General features: G+C 42.8%; 1 protein-coding gene across 2 annotated transcripts in view; it reads right to left on the reverse strand.

Moving 5' to 3' along the window:
- Nucleotides 1–13,634, reverse strand: part of CCDC6 (coiled-coil domain containing 6) — a 53,513-nt gene extending 39,879 nt beyond the window's left edge. For both annotated transcript variants that reach the window (XR_015222346.1, XM_086616750.1), the window contains exon 1: nt 13,326–13,634. Coding sequence is in view for 1 of the 2 variants with exons in the window: in XM_086616750.1 (XP_086472876.1) it covers nt 13,326–13,634 (309 nt within the window). In the remaining variant the exon portion in view is untranslated. The remainder of the gene's footprint in view (nt 1–13,325) is intronic.

Raw genomic sequence — 13,634 nt, forward strand, 5'->3', positions numbered from 1 at the left:
ACGAATGACCTAGCAGGAAAATTAAATCTAGCCCACAGACCTTTCCAAACGGCTCTGTGTCAGGAGGCTGTTTCTCCATCTCATCACCACCCATGCACACCACGTACACGTTTCCGGCGCTTCTTGCGTTTTCAGCAGCAGTGGATTTCCAATGCGCGCGTAAAATGAGGACAGTGCATACAAGCCACCAGCTAAGTCCTCCGGTTCGCTGCGTACAAGCAAAGTATTTCTTCAAAACACACGTTAAATGTTCCTCAGAAGGATGATAACGACCACACGTGCAAACGCGGCCAGGAAGGCAGTAAGGATGGGGCCATCTCACACGGCCCCCTCGAGGCAAGCACCAAGGTTAGGCAGCTCTGCTCCAGCAGAAGACATGTGTGCTTTGCCAGGGCCTTGCCCAGTTCTGTTAGCTGGTACCCGACAGAAGATTTACGTTGACAAAGACAGCCAACATGGAAAAACAACTACACTGCTGTATCAAATACTGAATCAAGTTTGAAATATCTCTCTGTATTATTCCTTTACTGATGACTGCTACGCTCTGACTGCGATGATGACTGTGACACCGTCGTTTATTGGTGCATTTTTTGTACTGCAAATAGTTTCCTAGTTAATCAATAAGTGTAAAACAAATAGGATACAGAAGCACATGGAACAGGTTTTGCTTTTGTTCGGCCTCAACATAAAAACTGATGAAAAACATCGCAAGGATGCACATATACACATAATTGGATTTGTAGTTTTACGTTTAGTTTGCCTGAACTTTTGAACGTGCAGGTCTCTGGATATGAAAGATAGGAAAAAAGAGATCAAATTGCTTATAGCTACTGTTGCAGCATATACTGTTTCATTGGTTTTGGTGTTTTTTTTTTTTAAACTTCTTTTCCATATCTTGCATGATCACTAGAATTTCCATCCTTCTAAAATGTGTTAGACTTGCATCTAAAATACTTGTTTAACGTAATTTGATTGTGTTGTGCTTCTTAGAAACTAATAATCAACAACAGCTTAAATCTCAGCAACACCACCACTCAATACTAGAACCTACAAGAAATGTAGTACTGCAGCAAATCAGTCCAAATTATTCTGTAATATCAGACATTCAAAGTATAAACGCTAACATATTTTAAATACTTTAAAAAATATTTTTAACATATTTTAAATACTTTTTTTGCCTGTTTTCCACTCACTGGTAATTCACCATTTATTTTCTATGTACCCACAAATTAACTAGTCCACTTTGTTGGACTGACCAATTAGCAAACTCAATATTGCACACTCCCAAAGTTTCAGAGCAGGAAAAGCAAAAGGTTCAGCAGAAGAATAGAGTATTAGGTGACTAATTTACTAGCCAGCTTCTGTTCAGAGGTAGTATGTTGGTGCTAACAGACACTGAGTTGTGTTTTAAATAACAAACTTCTGCTCAAAACGCAGCCACAGCAAACTATTGTTGAATGTAGCTTTGCTGCCGCAATTGTTTCTCTATTCAAAGATAAAAGGGCACAAACAAAAGCAGGGAGCAGAGATTTAATAGTCACCCCTCCAAATAATCTTCATGAAAACCCTACTTCACTTTATGTAGCTCAGGTAAAGCATTGCAAGCACGCAAATATGAAACTTTTGGTTACTTTCCTTAGAGCATATAATAAAAGTTGAAGTATAATTCTGGTATATCCAGCTTTCCCCGGCAGACGGTGTCAGACCACTGCTGCACGTCATCCCTCACGCAGTGCCACTGGCATCAGTCAGACACTCTCCTTGTTCCCAGGCAGAAGATCACAAGTTTTCTCACTTCTAGACTGGGTCCTGAGCTCAAACTGCTTGTGTATTCATCATCCTTCTCTTCTAGAACCAAGTGGCCTTCAGCACTTGTAGATCCTTCTTTCAGGTATGTACAACCTGTGGTACATCTACATCGATCAACCTACCTTCTTTTGAATTCACTAAAAGTAGGGAGGAGGACTACCATATAAAAATCCAGTTTTGGGGTTTCCAAACTACAGCATGCAATATTCACCATGTAATTTAATGATTCACTATCTTTAAAATATCTTTTTTTTTTTAGTTGGGTTTTTGTTTGTTTCTTTTAAATGACTAGTTTAAACACAACTTAATGATTAGGGATGGCAATGTTTTTCCCCCACACTAGCAAGATATCCCTAGTCACTCAACGCAACTAACCTCTTAAAAGCGCTCCTTTTAAAGTCTCCCCTAATTTCCTCTTACGCACATTGGCTTTCTAGAGAAACACTTTCTCAGTGACCCACAAGTGCTGGAGACAAAGTCTGCTATTGATACCTTGTTCCCAGCCGACACATTCGCAAAGTAAACACCACAGTGTCCATCGGTGTTAAGACACATTAGCTCTAACTCCATCCATCACAGCAAATGTTTCTACTTGTCCTTCCTAGGAGTCAGTGAGCAGAGTCATATTTCGTTTTTTCCTTCTCTACAGTTTGGACATGTTACAGTATATACCACAGTATTCTGAAGAGTAATCTCTTCAGGCTTTCAAGACAAGAAACAAGTCTATCAATTTAATGTATGAAAATATGATGAGGATACAAAAAAAACACGTCCTTTGCTCTGTACCCTATGTCTCTGATCTCTACAAACAGAGATTGCAGGATGTGGGGGAATACAATCATCCTTGAATATTCACCCCATATGGAACTGAAGAAGTACACAGAGAAATTTTTAGGAAACACTTACCCACCTTTCCAGCCATGAAGCAAGAACTTCCAGTTACATATCTCAATTTTCAGAGAAAAGAGAGTTTTTTGCAGATCTACATCTCAGATTAAATTTTCTCTCAGAAAAGGACTCTGGAGGTGTTCCTCCTCTTAACCCGAGCAGGATTTCAGGGTCTGTGAGGATAGGGCTTTTGCCTAATGAACCAATTCCTGGCAACACTAGTCAGGCCAAAATTTCTACCCCATTTTGAACAGATATGAAAAATGTACTTTTTAAAGCTCTTGGAAAAATGTTGATTAAACCCCCCTACATGTAGCAAAATTCATAGTAACTGCTTTTGCTGTTTATTTGAAACCGAACGGAAACAAAGTAGAAATACCACCACCACCTAAAAAATCTGAAAAACCTTCCAACATCCTCTGTCGAAAGTAGAAATTAAAACTGTAAGGCACAGAAAGAAGCATAACTTTAACTGCAGCCCATGAAACATTGTTAGGTTTTATCAAGTCTGACTTGTTAAGAAACATCTATATTTTGATTCAGGTATATCATTGTCGGAATTATTTATATATGTGGTAGGAGCTTTAAGTATGATCAGTATCAACAACGATAAGGGAAATAAAAAGATCTCAGCTTTACAGTAACAAGCAGAAACATCACGTTGTTAGGCAGTTTAAAGAATTAAAACATCTGAGGAAACTTCACAGATAGCTGAAACACTGATAGGCCATTTCGATCTACAGCACAGCTGAAGAGATACTCATCTACCTCACTAAGCCTACCCCAAACTGAAAAACATACTGTGTATAATATTAACGCACAGAAGATGAAATTTCACACAAAGTCAAATTCAGAGTTGAGAGGGGAAGAAAAGGCCATATCCTAAGAGTTTCTCCATCAACTAGAGCATCAGTCAATGAGCTAAGGGAATACTCTCTTTTCCAGGAACAAATCTGCTGCAATGGAAGGCACGGAGGGATAGAAGACTCTCAGGGGCTGAAAGGACTTGTCCCCATAGGTGACAATTACCCTACCATGTCTGTATTTTAACAGAAAATTTGAAACAATTACAAACTCAATTGTCAGGATTAAAAATTGCTTCAATATTTCTGTAAATATTTTCCTTTAGCTTCCATCAAGGAGTCCTTGCAGCCAAGAGAGAGATGTGAAACCTGCACATCTGCAATTTGTGCTTTGGAGTTTCCTACTTGGACATTTGTGTTTTTCCCGTGGAATAGCTCACCTCAAACATCTTGTCTTCATTTTTACTTCATTCTCTCATCCTGTACACTGAAATGGGACAAGAACGGTCCACCTAATTAAAACTAATACTCGTCTTCAGTCAGACAGAAGGATTTAACTGAAGTGGAACTTGAGATGTTCCCTTCTGGACATCCCCAGGCTGCTGCACTGGAAGCAAGACATCACAGGAATGTTCTGTGTTACAGATCCATGGGAACTTGCTTTATATCGTATTTTTTGCCTCTCTTCTAGAGCATGCCTTTGTCTCTTTTCCATTCATTCTGTTTAGATTCCAAATCCTGTGCATAATTCAATTTGTACATTTTGTCCCTATTATTCTCCTCCTTCAGTTTTGGTTTTGGGCTTTTTTTGTGGGTCTTTGGTTGGTTGGTTGGTGGTGGGGTTTTTTGTGTTGTTTTGGTTTTTTTTTTTTTTTTTTTGAGAGAGAAAGACAGAAAGGATTCACCTCTTGCTCCACTGCTAAATTCAGTAACTTCCTCCTACCCTCCAGCCCAAAAAAGAGCAAAGCAACGGTTGCTCTCACTGTTTTTACCAGGCTATGCTGAAACACATCAGACATCTACTGCTGACAATTTTCATTCCTTTGGAGGAGAGCACTGCCTCATTTCTTCATTCCAATCACATCTCAAGATCTGTTTGTGAGAAACTGGCACTCCATCCTCCAGCAGCACCCCAGAAGTCCAGCTGCCTGACCAGCTTCATCTGCAGCTGCCATGGAGTCACCGTTCCAAGAGATTTCTGCTCTTCCAGGCCCCACCTGAAATCCCACCCAAGCACACCTTACGAGGCGCAGCATGAAAACAAAACCTTATGTTGAAGTCTCCAGCAGATGTATAAGCTTGCTCACTACAGCTGTGTGCCACACACCAGTATTATTTCTCCATTTACTATAAGAAGCTTTAGCACTGACAGTCTATAGATGAAAATACACCCCATGCATACCAACATTTTAAAGTAAGATCTTTGAAAACAACAACCTCAATATTAACTGAAGTCAGTATCAGCACTAGCAGGAAACAAGCACAGAGGACGAGTAAACAGAATTAACAAGTGTAAGAAAACCACAGACCATGCAGCTACTCTGGGGGGAACAAAAAAAAACACAACAAACACAATCATTTTCCTTCATCCTTTGAAATCAGCAATAAAATTTAAAATCTATCACAGTCAAAATCACAACTAAAATGAAGTACAGAACTTCCAGGATTTGAAAATTATTCTGAAGTCTTGACTATACTAGCTTTCCAATACTGGGATTAGCAACAGCGCTAGAACCTTTAAAAAAACTAATGTGTTACTCTATCATCTAAACCAGCACATGTGAATGATGCAAAACTCTTGGTGTAGGGAATACTCATTTGGGTGAGTGACCCGTACTGTCAGTCAGTGTGTCGGGGGGAGAAAAAGTGTGTGTGTGCGGAATCATTAAAACTTTCTAGCAGATATACAGCAGTAGCATATCTGAATATTTTTTTCTTTAGTAAAAACAAACCTGTTGTTAGGTATACAATGCACAAAAAACTAAACCAACTCTCTCCTTCAAAACGTATTTAAGTCACTGGAGACACAGTATGAAAGAATGGCCATTAGTCTCAGTAAATGTTCAAACCCGACATTAAACAGTGTTCTTAAAAGAAAAGCTGACTCCAAACCAGTTCTGACATACAATCAAGATACAACCTCAATGAGAAAGTTCGCTTAAGAGAAAGGCAAAATTACTTTCTATGCAGAGCAGCTAGCCCACAGAAACACCAAGAACTCTGCATTATTAAAAATTCCCAAACGTACTCTAAAATCTCAGTTCTTATTTCACTTCCATCCCCAAAGCAATTCAGAGCAATACACCAGTATTCCTACTGACTGAAGACATTCCACCATTATTAAACACAGGAACATCAATAAAGTAACCAATAAAAAAAATAGAGCTGTTGTGTAATATTTAGAGGCAAGACAGACATAGATGGTTATCATAGTTTGGTATCAACCCAATGGCAATACTGGAAACAAATTAAATACTGTATAAAGGACAGAAACATTAAAAGGGTCATTCAGCACAGTTTTATAGAGAACAAGTTGTGGCAGATAAGCACAGACTCATCTTTCAGCCAAGGACTACTTGTAATAAAGAGAACTGCAAAGGTGTAGGATGTGTATATGGCATCCATACGACTTTTTGATTTAGTAATACATGCCATGCATTATTTTTAAATGGTTATAATATAATCAAAGTATACAGCAGGATTTCCAAAATGGCTTACTGACCTCAAAAATAGACGTCAGTGGGAAATTTCATACCAACGTGTACTAAGCATGAGGTTGTTCAAAATATTCACTGCACATTATTCTTCGGTGAGTCAATTCTGATAAACTCTGGGAGACTAAGATTAGCAAGATTGTAAAAAATAATAATAGAGAACAGACACCTGCACGTTCTGTTTCATTTGAAACAAACTCATTCTACCAAAGCTGCGTTGCTGACAAAACGGACCAACCCACAGACCAAGGGATTCTCTCAGAGAACGGACATGGAGAGAAGGAATAAACATCACCTCCGTATTAGCTTCACTCGTGATGCCGTAACACAGACTGCTACCCAAGGTCCACCAGAGAGACAGCTCTCCTTCGCTCCTGCAACAGCATTGGTGGAATTGATACGGGGCGGCAGGAGGGGAGAAACTTAAGGGGCGGATACCTCTTTGTAAAGAAAAACAGAGGGTTTAGAGAAGAGAGCCTCAAAAAAATCCCAGAAAAAAAGGAAAATACCCTTCCTAAGCCTATGGCTCCACAATTATTAGCACCAAATCAAGTGCTACTAGACAATCCTGCAGTACAAATCAGACCTGGAAAAGACACAGGCAAAGAGGAAGAGGATACTGCACTTCTGCCAAATTAGCCAGAGTACACAACAGTAAGATCACAGAACACAACCGACAATACTAGATTAAATCACAGAATCATAGTAAATAAAGAAAGAAAGCCTGTCAGTTCCAAACTAAGTACCAGAAACATCTGTGCAAATTTGAAGCAGGAAAGGGTGTTTAGTCTAGATCAGTGCATCATGTACCAGCAGCATTTTTGATCCAGCACATTAGATTCCCAGCATCTCAGAGTCTGAGCACTTAGTTCAGTTTGTCCAAGTAAACTAGAAGATGCCTGTTACAGCCTGTATGTCTGTAAGGAGGACGCAGAGGATGCAGAAAGCTCATCAATCCAGCCAAAAGGCACAGCGGGAACCAGCGGCTCAGCCCTGACGGAGCTGATGGGAAGAACCAGAGGCAGGACACCAGAGCCTTTCCAAGCACAATGGTTCTTCACTTCTGCGAGCCTTCAAATTAAAACTGGATACCCTTCCCGACGACACATTACAAGGTAAGTCATAAGATTCAATGCAGGAACAACTCAGAAAAACACGAAGATGTGACACAAATCAAAGCAGATGACTTAGTAACTCTCTGAAGCCTCAAACTCCGTTCCTGTTTATTAACTATTTGAATCCAGTTCAGAAGCATTACCGCTTATTTCTGTGTCGGTTGTTTGGTTTTTAACCAGCACTGAAGAAGGCCTACAACAGAGACACGTGGCAACGTGCTGTTACCACTGCATTGACAACGTCTTTCCCTCGGAACTCGACACGCTAGTGGCTGTGCACAGCTCCCAAATAAATGGAAGCAGACGGTAACACACCTTTCTACTACTAGCTCACCAGCCACGCAGCAAGCAGCACTGCTTTTATCACGTTAACCGAAGGGCCGTAACAGCTGACACTAAAGTGCATTTCTAAGCTTCCTTTTTCCTTTACAGACGTTTTGTAGAAGCTCAATAAAAACTTCTTGAGAATCCAGAGTCAAACGTAAAACTGAAACACAAGACACTCGTTTCCTACCTGCCTGTTCTTCCAGAAGAATTCTGGATGGAGTTTCATTGTGCATGAATTGGCTAATCTTAGCAACAATGTTGTCGTTACTTTAAAAAGCAGGTAAGCAAAGAATTTCCAAAATAAGTTATTTTTGAGTTAGACTTTTGGTCTGGCTACAAACTAGAGTTACAAAGGACACAGCTGGATACAAAAGCACCAAGTAGGTTTCTTACACCTACAGAAGATGTCACAAAATGGCAAGTCGGCCTCTTTCATGCAAGCAAGACCTACTTCAAAATAAAAAGTAACAGACTTACAGATACCTCTTTTAAAATATCCATCTTTTCGTCGTCTTGGTTTGCTTTTTCCCTCTAGCTGTTACTAATTGATTTTGTTCATCCATCCTTGTGCCCTTAAGTGAGCACCTTTTGTATTTCAATTCAGTTAGCCTATCCCACCCTTTCTTCTACTAAGACATATTTTGTACTGAAACAGGTGTTCCGCTTTGAAATTCTGGTGCAAACTCCAGGAAAGATAAAAGCCATTAAAAAGCACTTCTGCAGGGGATTTTTGACAGTATCGCGCACCAAGTCACTTCCCCAAACTATCCATCCAGGCTGACATTTTCCATGAAGACCCACGACAGCAGATCTCATGCATACCATGACAACACACGCACGAATCCCACGGCACACTTCCTTGAGAACAAAATGCTGAAATCATATTTATCTTCAGCATCTAAATCAGGTTGCTTATTGAGAAAACGGTAACAAGTCTACGATACCACACAGGATTTTTCCGATCTGCAAGTCGCTGAAAGCCCCTTTGTTTTCAGGAGATGGTTATTATCGAAAGCAACAAATTTCTTCAGGATTTGTGAGCAGGGGTGAGGAAACAGGAGCTGAGTAAGGCTTTTTCTTCCATTGTTTCTCCTGTCTGGTGGGAGGCTGTTCACATTGCTCTGCAGAAACACGGAGGAGACCGAGAAGCCAGGAGACACAACTGCCCTCTGCTAGCACACAGGGAATAAAAAGAGTCAAGCCAAGAGCCAAGGTGCAGAGGCGCAGGTTCCGCCACAGAGACATGGGTAGCAGAGGTCTCCCAGGAAAATGCTGCTGCTTGCAACCCACAGCAGCCCTGTGTCCCAGCACCCCTGGACAGCAAGTGCTGTAGAAGTCACCACCAGACAGTGGTAACTCAGCAAACCCACAAAAGCCAGCATCTAAGTGACACTTATGGATCAGGCTGCCTCGTCTGAGTTGACGATCCTGTTGGGGACCCGCACGGCACCACAAATCAGGATTTCTAGGATAATTCCCTTCCCTACAAAGCAAACTGTGGGGGAAAGACTGAGAAGCTGTTCTTGTAAAACCTATGTTACAAAGTATTAAAACTGCTACTTCAAGCACTCTGGAGCAGGAACATTTTTAAATTCAGGCTTCTCGAACACACTATCTTCATCTCAATTAAAAAAATACATAACAAAATAAGGCTTATTACACTTTAATTCTCTAACACTTCAGAAGATGCCTGACTACAGCAGGCCAATTTACACAAGTTAAATTACTCAATCTAACATCCAAGAGTAAGCATGTATGTACCTGTAGTAATCAAGGACTAAAACCCTTTTTGTTATTAAAAGTTCTCTGTTTGTATAAGGCCTGTCAGTTCAAAACAATAACAAAGAAAACTAAAATGCTTCAGTATCAGGTAAAGGTTACACGGCTTTCACTGAAATAGGATGACTTTGTTACACCAAACACTGAAAAGCAGAAAAAAAGAAGTTAGAAATACAAGTTCTATCAACTTCAGAAGAAACTTCCTGACTAAGACATACCTACACCCAGCTGAAGTATTTCTGCTTTTGTCACAGGCAGCAATTCAATCTTTTGAAAAGCAGTCACTCCACCACCACCACCACCCAGCTTTGAAAGTACTCTTATTTGACTAGAGAATTTGTGCTGTCCATTAAATATGACTATCTCCTTGGTAGACCTTTTATCACCAAAAAAATTAGAGAAGTGCACACAGGAAATCCACTTCTGGTAACGCAGTGCTACAACCAAAACTCACTACTTCACATCTCAAACACACAGCACCTCAGATCTTCAGGTGTGTGATATTTCCCAACCTAGGCACCATGCATTCCACTTCCTAAAAAAGACCTTGCAGAAACATACCATGAGATCATACAATTAAAGATTGCTAAATACACATAAATGAACTCTCTGCAAATGGGTCAAGTGATCTTAAGTTATTTCTTCTTAAGACTTTATCTGAAACTTTGCATCTTGTAATGTAGTGCTCTTGCATTGCCAGATAACACTTCAAATTTACCTACCTTTCTCCCCGCCGTGCTCCCTCCCTCACAGTTTGTTACCAGTAATAGCAGGTGAGATAAAGCTATCACATACATTTACTTAATTTCACGGTCTTGCACAAGAGCAACAGCATAATTTCATTTGCATATCAGGCTACCGGAAGGAGTAGAGTTCGCACAACTTTTTGGACGTACGTTTAGTCCAAGATAGTTTTATCAATTTCAGTATTAAAGCAGCATCTGTTTTTACACGTTTTTGATGACGGTTCATAGGAAGTTAGTGAGCATACAAGCCTGCCAAGTCAACACCTTTTCTCATTCAGTTTTCCAAGCGCTACTACTTAACATAGGTCTCTTACACTTCATTAACGCTTATTTTCAACCCTATTACACAAGAGTTAACTATAAAATAGGACTAATACGATCCTATGGGTCAAGCTATTAAAATAATTCCCAAACTGTACACATCCACATTGACACCAATAATACCACGCACAAACACAGAAACAAAGATGATGTCCAGAGAAGTTGTGGATATCCCATCCCTGGAAACGTTCAAGGCCAGGCTGGATGAGGCTTTGAGCAACCTGATCAAGGGGAAGGTGTCCCTGCACATGGCAGGGGGGTTGGAACTAGACTGTCTTTAAGGTTCTTTCCAACCCAAACCACTCTATGATTCTATGTCATATTAACACTTACACCAGTGGAAGTGTTAATATGACTTACAAGAGGAAGACGACCATGCTTTTTACCTGTTAAACCTTAAAGGAAAAATATTCAAAACCATTGAAGACAATGGTGAGAGCTAGAGAAAGTGAGGAGTCTCTGTGGCACTCACACAAGCAAGGGAGATCGAATGACGGGATGACGGAAGGCTCACAGAGGAAGAGCACGTGGTTCAAGAAGTCACCTTCACCTACAGCACACAGGTTTAGTTATTTCACCTGCTATTTTGGCTACCTGTCGCTTTTTGCGCTTCACAGCTCATCCTCAACACTTGATAAAAATCAAAGCTGATCCGTGACATCACAACATCTACAACAGGAAACTGGCACGCAGCGCCTGTTTGCCAGCAGAGCAACATGACGAGGAGCTTGAACTGGCTGGTGGAGGAGTAAATTGACAAAGGTTTAGAATCACAATGGAGAAAATCAGAAAACTTTCTATTTAATTACATTTACATGCAAATGGCACACATTTCAACGTTCCAATAAAGTTCATCTCCAGTTAGTTGTATACTAGAGGAACACAACAAAGTGTTCTGACTGCAAATGTGTTTACATTACAGACTATGTAAACCACAGCACAAAGTCTCAGTGGCCTGAAAAAAAGTTATGTTTTGCATCCATTATTTCGCCGCTTGCTGAATTAGAAGTGGTTTACTCAGTTGTGCACACAGTTTAGCATACCAAAAGGCAGAGTGTCTGCTAAAGATGCCGGTTTTCCAGACAGCCTACAGGTTGCTATGAAAGTCTAACACCTTTTCTCTCCTTATCCAAGATGTCAAAAACATACAGACTGAGTTTTTAGATTTAAGAAAAATACTTCCCTTTTGTAAATTAAAATCTGATGAAAATACAAGATAATAGGTCCCTAGAGACATCGCCTAAAGAACTTTAATGCACGCAAGCATTTTTTCCAAGTTGTTTACAAACAATACACCTACCAGGGGTTCAGAAAGATGCTGTGCCTTTCCAGCAGGCAAAGAGAAAATGTCTGACCGACAAGATGTCTTAGCCCCTTTCGACATTAGAGGCACTCCGCAGCTACCTAATTAAGACACATTCTCGTCTCGTAAAGTATTAACAAAGCATGCGTTTCCCCAACTAGCACTATATTTGTCATCCTTGAATAAATTACTTCTGTATTGTATTTCATGCACTCTTCCGGCCCACATCCTGCTAGACTCTGAATGCTTACTACTGGGAACAGATGAGAGATTTGCCTAGACGAGCTCCATTTCTTTGCTAGATATATCAACAATGAAAAAACTGATTATCAATAAAATAGCCATTACACTTGCAATAAAGTAACCTCTATGAAAAATCAGATGACAAGAGAACGAGCACATGCAGGTGGGATCAGCCTCTCTCGAGGCATCTCTGTCTGCACTGGCAAGGATGTACAGGACAGCGTACACGAGCATCAGGGTTACCTTTAACACGTTACATATTTTGTGTGCGTGCAGCCATGCCGATTACGACATCTAAATGCTCACTCTAGCCCCTGAATTAGCACCCCCCCATTTAAACTCCTGAACTCCCAACTCACAGGGAAGAAAATAATGACATACTCATTGTATTTTCATATGCACTTGATTGAGGATTGACACCTAACAGCGTTGTGTAAAACGATGTTAAGTTCCAAGTTATCCTCGCAGTGCTCATGAACCAGTAGATGAGCTCTTCCCGGGACACTGGTGTGTGTGACTCACATTTTTTTAAGGGGTTTATTTTAAATGAGTTTTTTAAAAAAAAAAACTCTTGAAACACCACAGCTAACAACCCAGTACAAACAAACCAAACACTTATTCATGACTAAGGCACCATCCCGCAACTCGCCGTTTCCGCACGGTGGCTGAAGAGGTGACGGCTGAGGAGATAATCCGTAATCTCCGCAGATTACTTGTACTCGAACAGAATCGCTACTTTGGGAAACTTCAGGGAACATCCCGCATCGCCCTTCCTCCGCGCGGCCCTCACCGCTCCTCACCTCGAGCCCCTGCCGAGCCGCCCCTGCCCGAGCCTCGCCGCTCGGACGGCCGGGGAGCGCCGGGCCGGCCACGCGGGCCCGGGGCGGTGGGGGAACGGCGGCCGGTCGGTCTCCCTCCCCGTCCCGCACGGGCCGCGGTCCCCGCGGAGGGCCCGGGGACGGCGCGAAGGGCGCGCGGTGACCCCTCCTGTCCCGTCCCCCCCCCGCCCCGGGACGGGCTGCGGTGACAGCCTGAGGTAAACTCGCCCCAACCACCGGCCCCGGCGGGAGCGGCGGGGGGTGGGGGGGGCCGGCGGCGGCGGGGCGGAAAGGCCGCGGTGGGGCTGAGGGGAGGGCGGCGGCAGCCGGGCCCGCCCTGCGCGGACACCCCCGCGGCGGGGCACCCACACACACACACCCCACACACACCGCACACGCACCCGCCCGCCCTCCCGCCCGCCGCCGGGCCCGGCGCGGCGCGGCGCCGCCCGCACTCACGATGGTGACGCTGGCCTTGCGCAGGTCGCGGTTCTCCTCCTGCAGCGCCTTGCACTTGAGCTTGTAGGTCTCCAGCTCGATCTTCAGCACCTTGTTCTCCTGCTGCAGCGAGGCCAGGCGGTTCGTCAGCTCCTCCAGCCGGAACGGCGAGATCACGATCCCGCCCGCCTTGCCCCCCGCGCCGCCGCCCGCCGCCCCCGAGCCGGGCCCCGCCGCCGGGCCGCCCGCCGCCAGCGGTCCCGCCGGGCCGCCGCCCCCGCCGCTGCCGCCGGCGCCGTCCGTGTCGCTCTCGCTGGCGCTGTCGGCCAT

This window comes from Tauraco erythrolophus, chromosome 9 (assembly GCF_009769465.1).
Source record: "Tauraco erythrolophus isolate bTauEry1 chromosome 9, bTauEry1.pri, whole genome shotgun sequence".
Taxonomy (NCBI): Eukaryota; Metazoa; Chordata; class Aves; order Musophagiformes; family Musophagidae; genus Tauraco; species Tauraco erythrolophus.